Here is an 18,290-nt window from a genome sequence, read left to right as displayed (position 1 = left end):
GGAAGAGCGTTCCAGGTGGCCGCAGAAACGCATCTGCAATACGCAATGATTATAATATTTGATTAAAATTAGTTATTTTTACATAATTACCTCACGTTATTGCTCGATGAATCACTCCATGCACGGACCAACCTCTCACTGAGTCTCGGGACGCGTTCTTCAGGAAGGCTGTGCCTGGGATTGTTAATTGCAGTTGTAACCCTCGTTTATGAATAATTCCTGGGGAGTTTTTTTTCTTCCAGGCGCTGTATTCGGTCAGGTGAGTTGCACTTAAAGCTGCAAGATTATTGATCGTGGCCGGTGTGTTTTTTTTACAGCTCACAGAATTCACCTTTCTTCAACAACAAAAGCCATCCTGGATGAATATGGAGGATTTGTGGTGCAGTTACACGGGGACGTGGACATAAAGGTAAAGCTGAAAAGGACGCGAGGATGTATTGTTTATGTATTTAGACTGTAATAAATTAGATTACCATATTATGTAATAGTAAATAAATAATTGTGGCTGGGTGGTGCAGGGGCTAGAATAGCACGTGACTCTCAGTTCGAAGGCCGGCGAGTTAAAATCTTGGACAGGGTTCCACTCATACTCTTGGTTCCACTCAACTCATCATCCTTGGGGGGGTTCATAAAATGAGTAGCGCTCTGCTGCAGTGTATTTCCCACAACTGGCTCAGAGTTGTACGCAGGAGTTCTGCTCATAGCCAGCTTGAGCAGGTGACCACTTTGACCACTGAACTTATTTTGGTAAAATACTTGTACAGGCACACGTGTAACTGGTATTGGATTTCACCTGCTTCTTTGTGTTTTAGTCACTCTCAATGGGAGGATAAACACTGATTTCAATGATGATGATGGCTACAATATAATTGTAAAATGGAGAATATAAAAAAAAACAGACAATATGTCTCATTCATACCGCATAGTCAGCGAAGGACCATTGTGCCAAACGTGTGACCTCTTGCGACAACATTCACATAAACAGCTTTTGCTTGCTGCCATACACCGGTGTCTCGAGTGATTTGTTTGATCCACAGATCATGGGGGCAATGTGTCTCCTTCACGTATGGTTTCTTTTTTATTGTTGAGCGGCATAGCAAGCAGCGTTATGAATATCTCTCTTTCCCATAGCCCATGGGCAAGTTCATTTGCGGTTCACTGTCACAGCTGATCGAAGAAGGCGAACAGGGGGGACACTGAGTGAATGACTGAGAGGAGCGATCCAGTTACACGGAGAGCGAATTGCTTTATTTTATCTATTATAGCTCAGCACGACACCTGACACTGGCGGAAGAACGAGCGTCGGTCGATCGATGCCTTTTTTTGTCAGCATCCACGGGGAGGAGAAGCTGCAACACGGCAATGGTGGATGTTAGAAATGCAAAACAAACAAAAAACCATGGAATATGGCACTCACTGAGCGTAGGTCAACAACGATTAAACTCCCGTCTCGCTGCCTTCCCATTACTGCAGTTGTTTTATCCGTACAGCATTCCCTAATGGCGTGTAAATTGGTTAATGATGCACGACACTGCTCGCTTGTTTCGTGTTAGTAAACGGCACAGGAGTTCATTAATGAACATGAGGAATGCACGGTGACTTCAGTTGAACAGGCCCTGCCACTAACGACACATTGATTAAGCTGGCGTTACATACATTGAATTGTACGTGTATGAACCAATGTTTTTCAATTCATATTTGTTGTCGCTATCTGTCCAGCAGTGGGTAGATGAAGACAGATGAAGATTATACGTTTATGCAATGGGTTCACATCGTCCCTGAATCCACTCGAGGTGGTATAGGGGCGTTGCCAAAGATGTACAAATAAGATTTTAAAACGAGACAAAAAATATAAGTTTGAATAAAATCGTGGCAATGCATCAAACCGCTGTAAGCAGCAGGTCGAATGTCGTATGGAAGTTACTGGCCCCCTGCCAAAGTATTGTGGAATTTCCACCATTGTCGCATGGTGGCTGGTGGAGAGGAGCACTTCTGATCGTGTCGATACTCCGACTTTGGTCTCAACAGCCTGCAGTTCGTGCAGTTCTATATCCGTTCTAAATTGGTGTCCAAATCAACAACATCGATTGCTCCGAAGGTCACAGAGCGGTGACTTGCAGACCTCCCGTCCTCCACCGATGGCTCAGTCATTGGGGAGTTTAAGTGCCGCCTTGGCGCAATGGCCCGACCGTTAGAGTGAGGTTGTGCTTCTTGTGACTCCTATTAAATTAGCTTTGACCACACGGTTGACCCCCCTCCCCTCCACCCCCCACGAAAGAAAATGCACTCACCGGTCTCAGGAGCTCGCTGATGGCACTTGACCCAGCTGCCTGTATAGCTTAAGTTGGAGGTGTGCAGTAGATAGCAGTACTGTGTTGTGTTCTTCTTTCGTACGGGTAAAGTGAAATCTGCAACTTCAACTGTGTATGTCTCCAGGTTATAAATTTTAATTGTGTTTGTCGAAGTAGGTTGTGTTGACCCAACTGAGCAGATTTTTTGTTGAGTTGCTATGTCCTCAAGTGCATGGGTTTATTTATCCTGGCATGCACACAAAATATAATTCAATATGGAATGGGCCAGACTTCCAAATTGTTACGGGACCAGCTTGGTGTCATTATTTGTAAAAAATAAAATAGCAATCGAGTGCCAACACATTGGTCCAAATCCCAAATGTGACTTTAATAACAAAAATTAAGCAACAATAAAAAAAATATATTTTTTTCTTCCCATTGGACTACCGGAACCAAGGTTGCAAAAACAAACCTTTTTTAACCTCTTACATGGATAAATAAAGGTACAATGATCCAAACTAGCCAAATCGCTCATTTCCCATCGATTGTATGCACACATAACTGGCCAAGCCGGATCATAGCCTCATTGCCTGCAGGAGTTCAATGCTCTCAAGTCATGCATTCAGTCTGCTCAGAGGGTAATCCTCCTCCACGTGCTCCTTCACATTGTGCGTCACAGTCTGCACCTGTCCTGATTTACAGCCTGGGCTTTTCCCAGATGCCCCACGTGGCCTCGCTGGCGACACAATGGATGACCTTGCCCAGCATGAATGCGATTGTGCAGAGCCTGCGCACGGCGAGGCTACAGGCAGTGGTGGTGCGTGTCCACCTTGGGGTGGGGGGGGCGCTGAGCAGAAATTATATCTTCTTGGTTCTTTCGGTAAAGTCACGTAGAAGGGAAGTAATAAAATAATAAAAATAAAACATGATAAAAAAAACTTCAACTGTGTGAAGTAATAAAATAATAAAAATAAAACATAATAAAATTATGTTTTATTTTTATTATTTTATTACTTCCCTTCTACGTGACTTTACCGAAAGAACCAAGAATCCCTGCAGTCACGAAAGCTTTAAATCGAAACAGAAATTATATCTTGGTGTGTGGTGCGTCACTTGACCCACAAACATTATATGATGGACAAGTAACGTAATTGTATCGCAGTTGTGTACAATAATTACGGTAATAGATGAATGACATTTACAATTATTTTTACAGTGGCTTTTACAATAATGGACTGGTTATTTTTTATATAAGGTTCCAAGTTCTCGCTGATAATTTGCAAATCCACGTGTTTTTCTCACAAATCCAAGGCCCCTTGAGCTATTTTGGGGCCCCGAAACTTTATCTTGGTTTGCTTATGCCTGGTGCCACCAGTGGCTGCGGCTCAAAAACCGGAGTCTGATGAGAAAATATTTGGTTACGCTTAACGAGACCCGTTCTGCCCTTGAGAAACGAGTCTAACAATGAGTGAACTTGTGTGTGTGTGTGTGGGCATGCGTCTCTCTCACCAGGGCAAAGGAACCATGCGTACTTACTGGCTCCTAGGCGAGAATCCTACGGTGTCAGGTGTGCCGTGAAGAGGTCCTTCGGCACCTCCTCCTCATCTCTCACCTCCTCTGCCTCGTTTGTTCTCGCCACCGCTGCCGTTGGTCGGCGAAGGTGGCGCGCGCGGTGCCACCCGTGTGCCGTGGAGTGCGAGCGTTGGAAGTTTTGCGTAAGCGAGAGGATGGTGGTTTTTGCTCACAAAAGTATCGTAGTTTCCGTTTCGGAAGAAGGGGATTGCTAATGTTGAGACCGTGTAAGAACTCCCGACTAGACTACAGACTGCCCGGAGCAGATGATTTGAGGACATTGTTGCTCCCAGTGCTGATGCTTACCCACCGCTCCCAGTACTGATTTGAGGCTGAGTCCACCTAGGAGTGGCCCAGGATAAGTTCAGATTCCACTAGTCATTGATGTTATCCAACGCTGGGAATCAGACACTGTGTTCGTGGTGCAGTGTGCTAAATGAGGTAAGCCGCGGTGGTGCGTGCTGTGCTGGTCTTAATAGGCAATCGCTATGGCACTTGTCCACCCCTACAGTCTGGAAGGATAAATATGGATACCTTTATCTATACACACAGTCACACACGTGCACGCATACTCAGAGGTACGAACAAGCCTCCGTTTATCATATACACGCAATTTATGGGCAACCTGTAGTGGTTATCCTCTGGCGTAACTCCCTCCATCCACCACTGGGTTCGTACTACGAACTGAGATAGCTGCTGCCTTGAGCTCTTTTGAGCAGAAAGACATTTTGTCTTTCTTTATTTTCCAGGGTGAGTGCTCTTGGTGAGTGCCTATTAAGGAAGATGTGGTGTACAGTGAGGGGTGGTTTTGACCAGCATCACCACATCAGCTAAGCCTATTTATTGAAGGCTGAGTTGACCATGTCCCATGGTGTACATGGTCAGCAGATATAAGCGTATATATTAATGTAAACAACACTTTAATTGGGGAACTCCTCCAGTATTGTAAAAAAATAAAATGTTACTTAGTAACAGTTTCGTAAATAGTAGTTTTTTTTAAATGTAATGATGGACAGTCAAGAGAGTTGAGTGCTGAAATGAAGGAATGTACACATGCTTTCTTCTGTACCGTAATTAGCCCAGACGCTGTCCGTGTGCAGCAGTGAGATGGTTTGTGGCATCTCATAACCGTGAGTGGTGGTGATAGCGTGGGGAGGCCTTCATCCAGCAGTGGATAGACCATGCCTGATACTGATGACGATAATAATATGAATCCCATGTTTAAAACATGAGTCAAATGTAAAAGTCAACCTCTTTTTCTGTATCTCCACATCGAAATATGTTTGAGACCTTCGGTCTACCAACCTTTCAAAAATGATGTTATCGAGCAGCATTTCATATAGTAAATTTCGGACCAGTTTAGACTTTCTGGTTCAAAATAAATGGAAGGCCAATGGGTCTAGAAAGTCGAGAAGGCCTTGACATCAATGTCCAAACACATCGTATTTCTATGCGGAGATACAGATAAAATGTTGTTTTGTTCATTTAATTAATGTACTTAATTACGCATATTCAGTTGCATTGAGCCGAAAACAAGTTCATTAGAAAACATCACGTAAATTATTTTAACCATGATTGACCACTTGTATACATCTTTTGCTGATCCCCTTCAAAGGCCAGCGCTCTCCTCATGCATCGATACATCACTGCCAGCGATTGCATAGCTCTTGGGAGCAGCCCTGGAAGTCTTCAGCATGAAAAACCTCTGAAGTAACCTCACCCCATTCGCTCCGACATTCTCTGTGTCTTCACAACCAGTATTGTGCGTCGTATTTTCCATGCAGGTTGTGGTGCAACACAGCAAAATATACTTTCAGAGAGCAACTTCCCCCAGTTCAACATGAGAATTTGATTCATAATTGATTGTTGGATCGGTTCGCGTGAGTAAAATCTGTCGTAAATCCCACCTCCACCCGACACAACCAATGAATAAATGTGTGACGTCATGAACAAACTTGCCATGTTATTAATATTTCAGCGCACCGATGTGTTGGACAGCAATCCACAACGTTTCACAGTTCCGTGCGACGTTTCGCTGGTAGTTGCAACCAACGTCATCGGTGCAGTTGCACGAAATGTGGCAACTGAAGGAGGGTTTAAGACACATTTTACTGCGTGCATTCGAAACCCAAAAGTAAATTGTGAATCGTAACATCGGTCGCAAACGCCTATGCGATGCATTTACTAAATTTGTAGGAGCATCATTGCTGCTTCGCCACAATGGCTCACAAGGTGCAGAATTCATACTGACAGGGCCGCACGTATTGAATGGCCATGGTGAAGTATGTGACTCTGCGTGGACACTACATTTTCGGCAGCCATGAGAAACGTCTGGAGTTACTTTTAGCTCGTAGAGCATTCCATTTCTATCGTCTCTTCAACTCCAAATAAAGTAATTCCACGAATGTTTTGACCGAACCTCCTATCTAGTCATATCTTCACAATATTAGGCAATCACTATTCATATTGTGCAAACAACTTTTTGGTTGACATTGTCATTCTGAGAATTTGTTTATCGCTTGTTGTCATATACAGTATATTTATACATCACTTACATACTCAGTAACACGAACATACTTACAAAGATGGAAAAGTCCAAAAATAGTGAATTTAACGAGTAATATGTTTGCTGTATTAGAATGAACACCAATAGACAATCAGTTGTACACAAATGGGGGCACTGTGATTATGGCCTTTACATTACCAGAAACCAAATGCCTAACATATATTTATGCAAGTAAAGCGATATTTTATTTTATAGACTTATTTTTAATCGATCAAAGTTATTGTTTTGAATGTGTTTTCTTGAACAATAATGTACATGTTGTAAATAAAATATGGCTATAAACTGAGATATGCGTCCTCAGTGTTTTCTTTTACTTTGTCACTCCCGTTTAACCACAAGGTTTACAACATGATAACAGGATGTGAAATATTATTTGATTCGTAATAATATTGCCATTTATGTATTGAATAATGGGCAACACAGGTGACAACCACTTGCACAACATTGCTTCAGAAAATGTGTTTCTACCATAGATTACAAACATACTATCAAGATTGTAGAAGAAAGAAAATACAACTCAGGAGATGTGTTTTCACCACGGCAATTCAGTGACAATGCAGGTCGTATCATGAAAATATTATTATCCTGGCATTCGATAACATGCAAAAGTCATTTGGTCTTAATGGGCTCACAGATGGTGATAAATACAATTCACGCACAAGTGTCTTGTATGAATGCACGTGTGTTGCAGTGAAGCCTCTGGAGTCTGTCAATGGACAACGGTTTATTTGTCGATAATTAGCAGGGGTTGTCTTTTGGATAGACTTGTCCTTACGATGCGAATGTGGAATTTCCATCACTCGATTAAGGCCACAAAACGGAGATGCGCACTGCCCAGTCCGAATTTCATCCGGGAGAAACGGATTTAAATTTACGGTACTGAATAATTATTATTTGGTTCTTTCGGTTAAGTCACGTCTAAAGATAAAATAATAAATTAAATTAAATAATAGAATACGACGTTTCGATTGCAACACAAGCAATCATCATCAGGTATAATGAAATAGCGACATAAAATCTAACCAGAAAACTATAGACAGACATATTAGCAGACAGATATCACCAAGATACATAGAGAGAGCAACACAGGTAACAGAGAGAGGTGGTCGTCTCTGTGGGGTGGCCTTAAATAGACAGAGGAGGGCGGACGCCCTCCTCCGCTGCGTCCGTCCTCCTCTGTCTATTTAAGGCCACCCCACAGAGACGACCACCTCTCTCTGTTACCTGTGTTGCTCTCTCTATGTATCTTGGTGATATCTGTCTGCTAATATGTCTGTCTATAGTTTTCTGGTTAGATTTTATGTCGCTATTTCATTATACCTGATGATGATTGCTTGTGTTGCAATCGAAACGTCGTATTCTATTATTTAATTTAATTTATTATTTTATCTTTAGACGTGACTTAACCGAAAGAACCAAATAATAATTCCTGCAGTCACGAAAGTTCTAAAATTAAGATTGGTACTGAATAAATTTCCAATTCTTCCAAAATATGTGCACGAAGTATCATTTCATGGACATTGTTCATGAAAGGTCACCCACTATGCAATTCGTATCGGTTGTACCTTCATATAAAGGACATTCTTATTTGGCGTTAGAAGCTTAGTTAAGTTGAGCTACGTTAAAGAATCTAGGCTGCCACAGGACACACGATGCAGACTGGATATTGAATAAAAGTCTATATTTAGCCTCGACGTTCATGGATAATCCGTGAGTGGCGTGTGGTGAGTATCGCGTGCTTTCTAAAAATTGCCGGCTTAAAATAAATAATCATCTACCCTTCGCTGGGAACTGGAAACCGGACTGGCCTTGTCAACACGGAGTGAGTTCAGTTCTTTCTATTCGAAATCTGTTATACACGCACAAGCACATTCAATGCAGAACTGTGAACACGTGGATGACGGGTTTTACGACGGTTAATGACCACACGTATCTCAAGGCAGTCGGTCATAGGCGATATAATTGATGTCATTGTTATTCCTGCACGGCTGTTCGCTGGCCATAACGCCTGCGCCAAGACGTATAGCTAGAATAAGACTCACGTAAGCCAGCGAGAGAGGGTGTGATTTAAAGCACACTTCAACAGCCTTTTGCCAAGCGTGCATTCTTTAATTTCGAATGCACGTTCCTTCGTTCGTGAATGGGTCTGTGAAGCAGCGATGCTCCTCGCCGTGAGCCCGCCAGCGGCGTGCAGCTCGTGCCTGAACGCGGTCAACGAGTGGCTCTTCATCTCCAACGCTCACTCGGCCTGCTGCCCCGACCTCCTCGACGCAGCGGGCATCACCCTCCTCATCAACGTGTCACGGCTTCAACCCTTCCCACCGGGGCCGGCTGCGGGGCAAGGAAAGGGGCAGAGGGTCTGCATCCGCGTGCCCGTGTTCGATGAACCCAGCGAGTCACTGGGGCCGCACCTGACCCCGTGTGCGGATGCCATAGAAGAGGAGAGGGTCCGTGGAGGACGGACCTTGGTCTACTGCAAGCACGGCCGCAGCCGCTCGGTGGCGGTGGTCACGGCATATCTCATGCGGCACGGGGACCTCTCGCTGCGGGCCGCCTTTCAGGTGGGGGGCCACGAGAAACCAACTCCTCCCTCCTGCCCACCCACCCCCCCCCCGGGGACTTGTGTTGATTTGATCCCCGGACAGATTTAACGAGGACAGGAATTGGTTACGTAATTTTTGTTTTAGTGGCAGGAATTCATTTCTATCGAGATCTGGTACCGGTATGCTGTTGAACTTTGGTAAATCTTTCTGCACAGTTTTGATAGATCACCTCCGATTAGCACGGTTGGTTACATACAGTGCTTAGGAAGTTGAACATGTGGTACATACATCGGCTGACTGATAATTGGCAATGTCGGTAACCGTATCGCCAACCTCTGATATTGGGATATCTCCTCAATATTCCCAATATGTTTAACCAAGCGTGGCTTATCCATGGATTCGTACTCAGGATTTTAAAATTGTCAGCCCATTGATTTCACTTGGATATTACTACCCAGAGGCATCCAATCACATCATTTTAAATTAAATATGTTAAATAGATGGGTATGGGATTCTTAACAACCATCTTCCAGGGCAGAAATCGCATACAGTATACAACTAAATGTGAGAGTGATAGGGATGAAATGGATCTGACAAAAGTGTTTATCAAGCTAATCTCCACGAATAATCATGACGGGTGGAATTGCCTTCCATGACTTGATGTTGTTTAACAACAAAACTCAACACAATATTCAAAAACACTGTCTTAAAGGAAATATAAATATGTATGATGTGGATTAGGGCAGTGATTGCCAACCTGTATGTACGTTGAACTTATTTCGCACCACACGTAGCCAACCGTGCTAATCACGGTTGGACAACAAACTAAACACAAAATGCAGTTTAAAAGAAATGAGCGAGATAAGTTCAACATGCATACAACGCTATGGGGAGTGGCTCGTGGAACTCTTGCAGATATGATGTTTTATTAATAAACACCATATTTTTTTAGTTATTCCGAAAATATATATTCCAGAAACGTTCGGAACTACTGCATCAGAGGAAGATGCAGCCCAAAAACGAATATCTTATCTTGTAGCCACACACCTAGGATGTGTGTCCCAAATGAGATTTCAGCTTGGTTAATAATTATATTAAAAAAAAGACTTTGACCATCGTCAGGAGGACTCTAATCACATCACTGCAGTGACACATTAAAATTCCAAGACAGGCATCACGACAGAGTTCCTCGCGGCGAATTTAAATATTTGTTTTTCATCAACGAAGCTTAAGACTAGTGTCAGGCAGCACATCACTCAGCCGAGCTATCTTACCTGTAAGACAGTCCAGTACCAGTCCATGCTATGGACATGGCAAATCCTCGTATAATCTACAATCCGTAATAGAACTGCATTGACTCAAGTTTTGGTATTCTTAGGTTTTTTCGGTAAAGTCACGTAGGTAAAAAATTATTAAAATTAAAATTAATAAAAGTAAAATAAAAATAAAATAAAAATCACGATGTTTCCCCCCCTCAACTTGTATATATACAAGGTCGGATCTCTTAGAATGTCTCATTACTTGATACAGCAAGCGTGCTGTAACGGTTCCACCTGAAGACGGAAGCTTGTGTTGCATCTGAAACGTCGTGATTTTTTATTTTATTTTTATTTTACTTTTATTAATTTAAATTTTAATAATTTTTTTTACCTACGTGACTTTACCGAAAAAACCTAAGAATATGAATCCTTGCAGTCACGAAAGCTTGAAATCTAGAATCAAGTTTTGGTGACTGTATTTTTGACCTAGGTCAAAGTTCATAGGTCGTACGTATCTAATCGTAAATACCATATGTCTCTAGTTCTTTCTGGTCAGAGTGAGCCCCTTATTAGACTCTACGTGACAAAAAATGTATGTGGAATGTGCTGTGGCTGACAGACTGACCTCAAGCCGGACGAAAACAATTTCTTCTATAGTACAATTGTGGACTGGAGGGCGTCCGGATGAGTACCCTGGCTCTCCCTCGTTGCGTCTGCCCTTCTCGCAATCGGCTTCACCCCCACCCTCATTTCTCACTGGCTCCAACCTCCCCCGTTGGCCCCGCCCTTCCCCCCATCAACCCACATCGCCACGTCCTCGCTATACGTTGGGGATGCGTCCCTGGTGAACTTCGACGCTAGGCGAATCAACGGGAAATCTGAATTAGTTACCATGGACTTAATGATATCGCTTTAGTTAACGTTCCTGGGGGTAAATTTTTGGTCAAAATTTACAGAAAAATATAACATAACGAAAAAGATACCCGAAAAAATGTTATAAAAACAAGTTTGAATGAATAAGTGAATACAGAGTACTCACCAGAGATGATTGCATTTAGAGGCCTGGTGTGGACTGAAGGGGAGTTGAGTTTCAGTGTGGCCAGCGATCTTGTAAACACTGAGAATTCAGAGCCCGCTTGGAAGAAGAGCTGCGGTGTATAGTGCGTCGTCACGTACGCTGCGCAAGCTGTTGCCTTCTTTAATTTCAATTCTTCAAAACGACGTCGTGAGTTTTACACCAAATTACGTCCCTAATTCGCTTGTGACGCAACAATGAAAGAGCGTAAATCTGAGCAACGTAAATAGCGGACTTGCTGTGATGTGTTTTGTTTTGCTTGTTCCTCTGTCATCGCTACCCCCAGAAGGTGAAATCGGTGAGACCAGCCGCAAGTCCCAATGAAGGCTTCTGGAGACAACTGCTGCAATACGAGGCTCAGCTGATGTGTGGAACAGAGCCAGTGGCCGTGGGGAGCACTTCTGGAGGAGCGAGGGGCACCCTGGCCTCCCTGTGATCAACTTAGCAGAGCATGAAATAGCAATGGGGTGGGGGAAAGTGGCAAGCAGTCATAAATGTCGGGCATTTGGATAGTTTATGATGTTTTTGTTTTGTATGACTGAGAGAATGGGATCCAACAGTTGTTTTTTTTGTGTTGGTGTGACCAACTTATTTTTGCACATGGAGCAAGGCAACCCGACCCAAGGTTTGCACCCACAAACCCAGTGGTTCCTGACTCGGTGTACCCGACACACCTAAGAGAGGGAGAGACACCAAGCTCAGGAATTGAACCCCAGTTCCTCGGTGGTGCCATTATGAACCACCTCATAGACACATAGAACCATAGATTGAAGTTATATATTGGTGTCTCTAAAGCTTTAAGAACATCCTTAGAAAGAGGAACACGCAGGTGCAGGAATTAAACCCAGGATCTTAGAAATGTAGTTTCTCGCTATGTGTTGCTGACAAGGCCACCTCACAGTCCATTGGGTTTCAGAGTTTTACAAATCTACATAACCCACAAACTCTTGCTCCCCCCCCCCCCACCAAAGCACTGTATTACAGATGTGTAATTCCACACCTAACTATAATAAAAACAGGCTGGATGAATAATGCCGATGTCAGCCCTAGTCTAGCATATGTCTGATGCAACTCTATGAGTACCTATTCTGTGGCCTTGCAAGCGTTGCAACATTCACACCACCACGATCACCATCCCCTATACCCGTCCCGTTTTACCAACATCCAAAATAGTTCGGCTTTTGGTGAGAACGGTGCACCGCTAGGGCCCTGTTGGGAATCCAGCCGCGTGACGTCTCAAGTTGCATTTCAGAGCAGGGCTGGCATAACGCATTGCAGATACAGGGCGTTTCAGGTCGACTCTCCATACACACATACGCGATGCACATGTGTGTGTGTATATGAATGTGCAATAACAGTGTGTGTGTGTATATATAACAGCGGTTTGCATACTGTGCTACAACTGCGACAACCTGGGTTTGATGCACAACATGAGGAGCAAGCGGTGTCCGGATTTGTCTTGGACTGTGGCAGCACTCGGGAGACATCGGTGGCTAGGCATACATTTGTCCAAGCTACATTATTTCTGACTCCTTGTCTTCCAAGACTTAGTAGGTGCTGCTCATAGCACTTGACACGTATGTTATTGCCAAACACTCATGAATAGAAATGACTAAACATCACAATGCAACATCCTCTGAAAAAAACCATCCTAACGACCCAGTGAGGTTTTGTTGGGTAAATAATTGGCACTTATTATTGTTACTTGATACCACCATTTATTCGGCTTAATGGGAGATCTTTGTATGTATATGTAAGCGTTTTTTTGTTTTCAAGTGTAATTTTTTCCGAGTGCATGAAAGCATATTTGTTGGGCTGTGCAACGCTTTCAAAAGCACTAGAGCCACCCAAAGTACAGACGTCATATTTTAGATATTGTTGCAGCCACATTGTGGAATTGTTCATCATTATCTTATCTTCACACATGCCGCGGAGGCTTATTGCTCATTTAATTTCATGGCGTTCTGTGCGACGCACACGCGCCACACCAAAACACGCCACGGTCAAACGCAGTGAATTCGTTGTTCTTCTTTGACGCCCGATAACACGCTCAATTATTGCCACGTACACATGCCGTCATCGGTTTTAAAGTACTGTAGCTAAATGGCCAATGTTTTCATTGGACGGAGGTGTGAAGTGCATAAACGCTAATGGTGTAAAATTGTTACGCGAAAAAATGGATTACTGCTTTTACTTTACAAACAACCGGATATCACAAGGAGCATTTATTAAATTGAACAAATTACCTCAAAATATTTTACGCACGTTTACACAACTCAAAAGGGTACACTGCATGTAAATGTCACGCACAAATGTGTACTGCTGTAAAGTAAAGGGGTGCGGGAGGGAGGGGAGTTTTCCATAAGTGCTGAAGAAACCCACTGGTGCACAAAAGGAAAACAAATATTCTCCCACGCAGTCAGACAGCTGAGAACACATTTTAGGGTTCGTTAGGGATACATAAATGGCATGCTTAAAAATGATATTGCCAAACTTCTAGATTTGAAGCTTTCGTGACTGCAAGGATTCATACTCTTAGTTTTTTCAGTAAATTCACGTAGGTAAAAAATTAATAAAAATAAAATAATAAAAATCACGACGTTTCACTTGATACAGCAAATCTAGCTGTGACGGTCCCACCTGATGACGGAGACTTGTGTTGCCTCCAAAACGTCGTGATTTTTATTATTTTATTTTTTATTAATTTTTTACCTACGTGACTTTACCGAAAAAACTAAGAGTATATTGCCAAACTTGTTTAATAAAATCCATGTCAATGATCATATCAACAAGTTGGGGATACACCAACCTATTTAACAAATGAGAACGTTTGACTGCAGCATGGTTCGTCTGAAATTATTGCACCCCCCCTACTGCCCCCCCCCCCCTATTAAGTAGGCGCATAATCCATCGAGGGGAGGGTCGGGAAAGGATGGACAGTTATTACAAAGTACAGCCCGTTCTCAATCCACTTGTAGAGAAAGGCATCACCACGTCACGTCTATCACTGGGGTGCGTGGATCATATTTCACCCCAAAAGTCAAAGTAGTTTGGGGAGGTGGCCGGCGGCACATGCTAAGTTAAGTTTGACAAGCTGCTGGTGATCAAATTCACCTAGTGAAGTTCATGGTGCAGTACATTAATTACCGCACCACCTCTACCCCGAGGACAGTTATTACACAGCTGAATTTATAATCTGACCTAAAGTACCAGCACGTCCCAAATGCATCTGTGTGCAGAATAACTTTTTTTTCTCAAAGGAGCAATGAATGGGTGGTGCTTATCCACCATAGCATCAGCGAGGAGAACACCGGGCGGTGGAAATTTCACATTTCTGAGCCATGAATATATAGAAGAAGTTACAATTCAATGGACAATAGTGCTCTATACACACACTCAACAGTTCCTTGCAAAAATGCTATTCTGTAACTACGCAATCAGTAACGATTTGGATTGCCGTTGTATTGCATGGCGATGCATGCGCACAGTTTGAATCGTAACAACGAACATGAACTAAGCCGACAGTCGTCATAATTAGCCTACAATTTTCCCAAGCTCAGCTGCAGTTACAACCATTACTTGACGTGCAATCTGAATTGTGACTCATTGAATTAACCCTGTTTGTGATAGAAAGCAGGCAGGCTACATATAATCACATATATAGGCTTTAACATAGCTTCAACGTAAGATATTTTCATTTAGAAACGTAGAGGCATTACTTGATGAGATTTAGTCCAATTTAAACACTTAACGTTTCATCCTATAACATATTGCGCCATGTCCTACATCATATGACTTGAAGCAATATATTTTCTCCGGGCCACCATTAAAAATGGGGTATATTGTCACGTGAGCTCTCAGCTGGTCATATTATTTTATTATTACATCTATACTGCATAATTCACCGTCAGTCATGTTCTATCTACTGACACTTCATACGGTCTCAAGGGTGCGTTCTTTCCTGTGGTTGCCACACCATTTGCAGGCCGACTAATTGGCCACTAAGGGACAACAATCGCAGTGGTCCACAGCATACGTTACATTCATCAGGAAAATAACAAAACCATCATCTAGAGCCAAAGATCTACCATTGGGCAAGGGACTAAAGGAAAATCTTCTCGAATGTCTCACGAATCAGAAGACACGTGAAATAATAGGGTTGTACGCGGTGCTTAATGTCATCCTGAACAGCCCGGAGCATTGTTCCGGAAATAATTTTTGCACGCCAAATTCATCTCAAATTATGTTGTCCTCACGATACTGTGGCGGGTTGTAGGAGTATAGGGTACAATTTAGTATTATGTGCATTAATATACCTTGCACTCGAGTGCTAGTGAATTATACCGATTATTTTATTTATACCTCAAACCAGGCTAGCAGCTTTGAACAAACTAACGAGTGAGAAATTAAGCTCTGCTTGTACCTCAGTGCTGGGTGAAAAAAAAAATCAGCAAGATGGACCTGGTTTGGACACGAGATGAAAATGGACTTGGATCAGATTGCAAAAGAGCATTCATGAGAAAGAGGAAGATGGCAACAGCATAGAGCTTTTTTTCAGAAGTGACCTGACCACAAACGATAACTCAACGAAGTGGCTCATCATGTGGAAAATTACACCAGCCAAATATTCTAAACGCATATGATAGAGATGCAATAGACTAATATTTTGAGCAGAAAGGACCATTGCACAAAACGGTAATCTGCAAATAAATTTTCTCTTATGTGGCAGTGTTAATAAGGATTTTTTGTGTTGCATTGTTGACTGTGACATATCCTGTAAATAATGGTAATGCTAATTCATTAGCACTGGCATTTCACGAGTTATTTCCATTCCATTATTGTATTGGCACAGCGGGGATTTCCGATATGGCAGTCATTTACAGGAATATGATTGCTGCAAGAACACCATCTAAACTTAAGTTGTACTTAATTAAGTTGTACTTCATTTTAACAAACTACTTTCAGGAAAAATTCGAGTTCAATCAAATTAAGTAACACATCAAAACTCGAGCGCATTTTAAGACTGGGAGATCCGAAATCTCCTAAAATATGAAACGAAACTAATCGTACGTGACTCCAAATGGATCTTCAGAATTTTTTTCGACAGGGGTGATTCATCCATGTTCACCACGTTTTTTTACGGATAAAAGACGTGGTCACTAAATTGATCTCATTGCTTTTTCACAGATTAAAAAAAACAAAGTCACACAAACTCTATGTATCCGCAATAATTCTGTGGATAACAGGATAACTCCTCTGAACCGCGAATTTACTTATCCACAAAACAAGCACCCAACATCGATGTTTTTATTCACAAACGCAAATGCACTTGAAGAGTTCCACAGAAGGTAACGGTGCAACCCTCTGACCTCTTGTTCATGTCAATGCCTGCAGAAGGGGCCTTCGAAAGGTGGGAGGGGTACCCACACTTTACCCCACCACACACAAACTACCGATCAAGCCTGCGGTGCACCCATTTATACTGCTGGGGGAGTTAAAATATAAGAAGCTTGCACATTGTTTCAACTACCGCGCCGGGGAATCGAACCGGCGACCTCTGTACAGCAAGCCCAGTGCCCGCACCATTACACCACGGCAACATATGACTTGGTGATTCAAACTGACAGGCATCATCAATTTTAGACGTGGCAAACTTGAAAGTGAGAAATTATTAAAGGCAAAAGTCAGTGTTTCCCTGCTCACGTGAGCGTGGGGGGCGCGGCCCATAAACGAAAATAATTTGGTGGAAATTCCACATTCATATGGCGCGGACCACATTGTGTAAATGTACCGTAGAGCCACACCAATCTATTGCCAATGCACTGCTGATGGGGGCTTCTCCACGCCGTGGGTGTCTTGAGGATTATTTGACCATACTTCACCACGCTGGTCTGTGTGAATTGAAGGCAGTGGGGGGGGGGGGGTGTACGGATCGACGTGGGAGCATACAAGTACTGTACAACAGTGGATTTTGCTGCACAGCGTAAATTATCAATCACTAAAATATTCTTATTGTGCATGTTATCATTGTGTGGTCATTATTATCGCTCTATTGTTGTACTGTATTATGTTCTCCGGCACGAAACGAAAATGAAACTCGATTTAAGTGATTCTGTTTCATTCATTGCCATTGCCTACGGTGTCCGGCGCGGCATTCCGCGTCAAACAAAACGCGATTTTTTAATCCGTCACATCACTCGGCAACCTACATTTCAATTAACACCCACACAAAACAACATACCGACTTAATATTGTATCACTGTCGTTTAAAATTAGTTGTTGAAAAATATACATAACGTTTACTTTTTATTAGTCACAATAATAATGACATTGGATGATCGGGGATCGATTGGCGCGCCTGCTTTAGACAGAGCGAACAGATCCCGCTCAAACATGGCCACGTTTAGGAGGTGACGAGCTCACCTCGCCCCGTGTCCCCTCCTCTCCCTGCAGCGAGCAACCAGCAGCGTCTCTCTTCGCACGCACACACGCAGCACATACCATGGAAGCCCCCGCTAAGCACAAGGGGAAAATGATAGCCTCCAACGCACTGGACGCTAAGGATGAATTAGAGGAGGTAGGCCCCCCGGCCTCGGATAGTTTCGCTACCGAGGAAGGCGCGCCTCGCCCGGCCGAGCTCGGCTGCCTCGCCCGGGGTTCTGGGACCCCGCTCTCGGTCTCTCTCGTCGCCCTGTTTATTGTCTGTTTTCTGTGTGTGTTTTTGCTTCGCCTAAAGATTCTAAGGTATTCTAGGGACTCTAGGCTTGAGTCTCGTTGAGTATACTTGTAGTGTATAGTACAGTCGGAATGCCCGGAGTTTTGTGTTTGGTGGGTACAGTACTGTATGGGATGTAACGCGAAGTTTGTCTTGGTCGCGTTTTGTTTTGAGCCGCTGTGATGTTTTGTGCCGTGTTTTTCATTGTTTACAACCCAGGTCGCCCTTGTAACATAATAATTTTGTCTCAGTCGATTCTTACCTCGTTG

The 18,290-nt window shown here is 43.1% G+C and overlaps 3 protein-coding genes across 7 annotated transcripts in view; all 3 read left to right on the top strand.

The window, feature by feature from the left end:
• Positions 1 to 6,709, top strand: part of LOC144721909 (atrial natriuretic peptide receptor 1-like) — a 51,894-nt gene extending 45,185 nt beyond the window's left edge. Inside the window, exons 21-22 of the mRNA XM_078599856.1 lie at positions 318 to 409; positions 3,804 to 6,709. Of these exons, the coding sequence (XP_078455982.1) occupies positions 318 to 409; positions 3,804 to 3,869 (158 nt within the window). The 3' untranslated portion in view covers positions 3,870 to 6,709. The remainder of the gene's footprint in view (positions 1 to 317; positions 410 to 3,803) is intronic.
• A 1,547-nt stretch (positions 6,710 to 8,256) lies between these two features.
• Positions 8,257 to 12,338, top strand: LOC144721908 (dual specificity phosphatase 28-like). The gene is made up of 2 exons (XM_078599855.1): positions 8,257 to 8,990; positions 11,593 to 12,338. The coding sequence occupies exons 1-2, from the start codon at positions 8,589 to 8,591 to the stop codon at positions 11,740 to 11,742; spliced, it is 552 nt and encodes a 183-aa protein (XP_078455981.1). The 5' UTR covers positions 8,257 to 8,588; the 3' UTR covers positions 11,743 to 12,338.
• A 5,150-nt stretch (positions 12,339 to 17,488) lies between these two features.
• Positions 17,489 to 18,290, top strand: part of LOC144721905 (integrator complex subunit 3-like) — a 39,856-nt gene continuing 39,054 nt past the window's right edge. For 3 of the 5 annotated variants that reach the window (XM_078599851.1, XM_078599850.1, XM_078599849.1), the window contains exon 1: positions 17,489 to 17,883. In XM_078599851.1, coding sequence (XP_078455977.1) covers positions 17,809 to 17,883 — 75 coding nt within the window. In that variant the 5' untranslated portion in view covers positions 17,489 to 17,808. Of the gene's footprint in view, positions 17,983 to 18,290 lie in introns of all 5 variants that reach the window. The other 2 variants (XM_078599848.1, XM_078599847.1) reach the window with 1 other exon arrangement.

This window comes from Lampetra planeri, chromosome 13, assembly GCF_965212315.1.
Source record: "Lampetra planeri chromosome 13, kcLamPlan1.2.h2, whole genome shotgun sequence".
NCBI lineage: Eukaryota > Metazoa > Chordata > Hyperoartia > Petromyzontiformes > Petromyzontidae > Lampetra > Lampetra planeri.
The sequence above is the reverse complement of the archived record's forward strand: the minus strand, read 5'-3'. Positions and strand labels throughout refer to the sequence as shown.

Coding starts and splice junctions, on each gene's coding strand:
- LOC144721908 (XM_078599855.1), top strand. CDS start 8,589: ATGCTCCTCGCCGTGAGCCCGCCAGCGGCGTGCAGCTCGTGCCTGAAC. Junction 8,991..11,592: donor CGCTGCGGGCCGCCTTTCAG/GTGGGGGGCCAC, acceptor CGCTACCCCCAG/AAGGTGAAATCGGTGAGACC.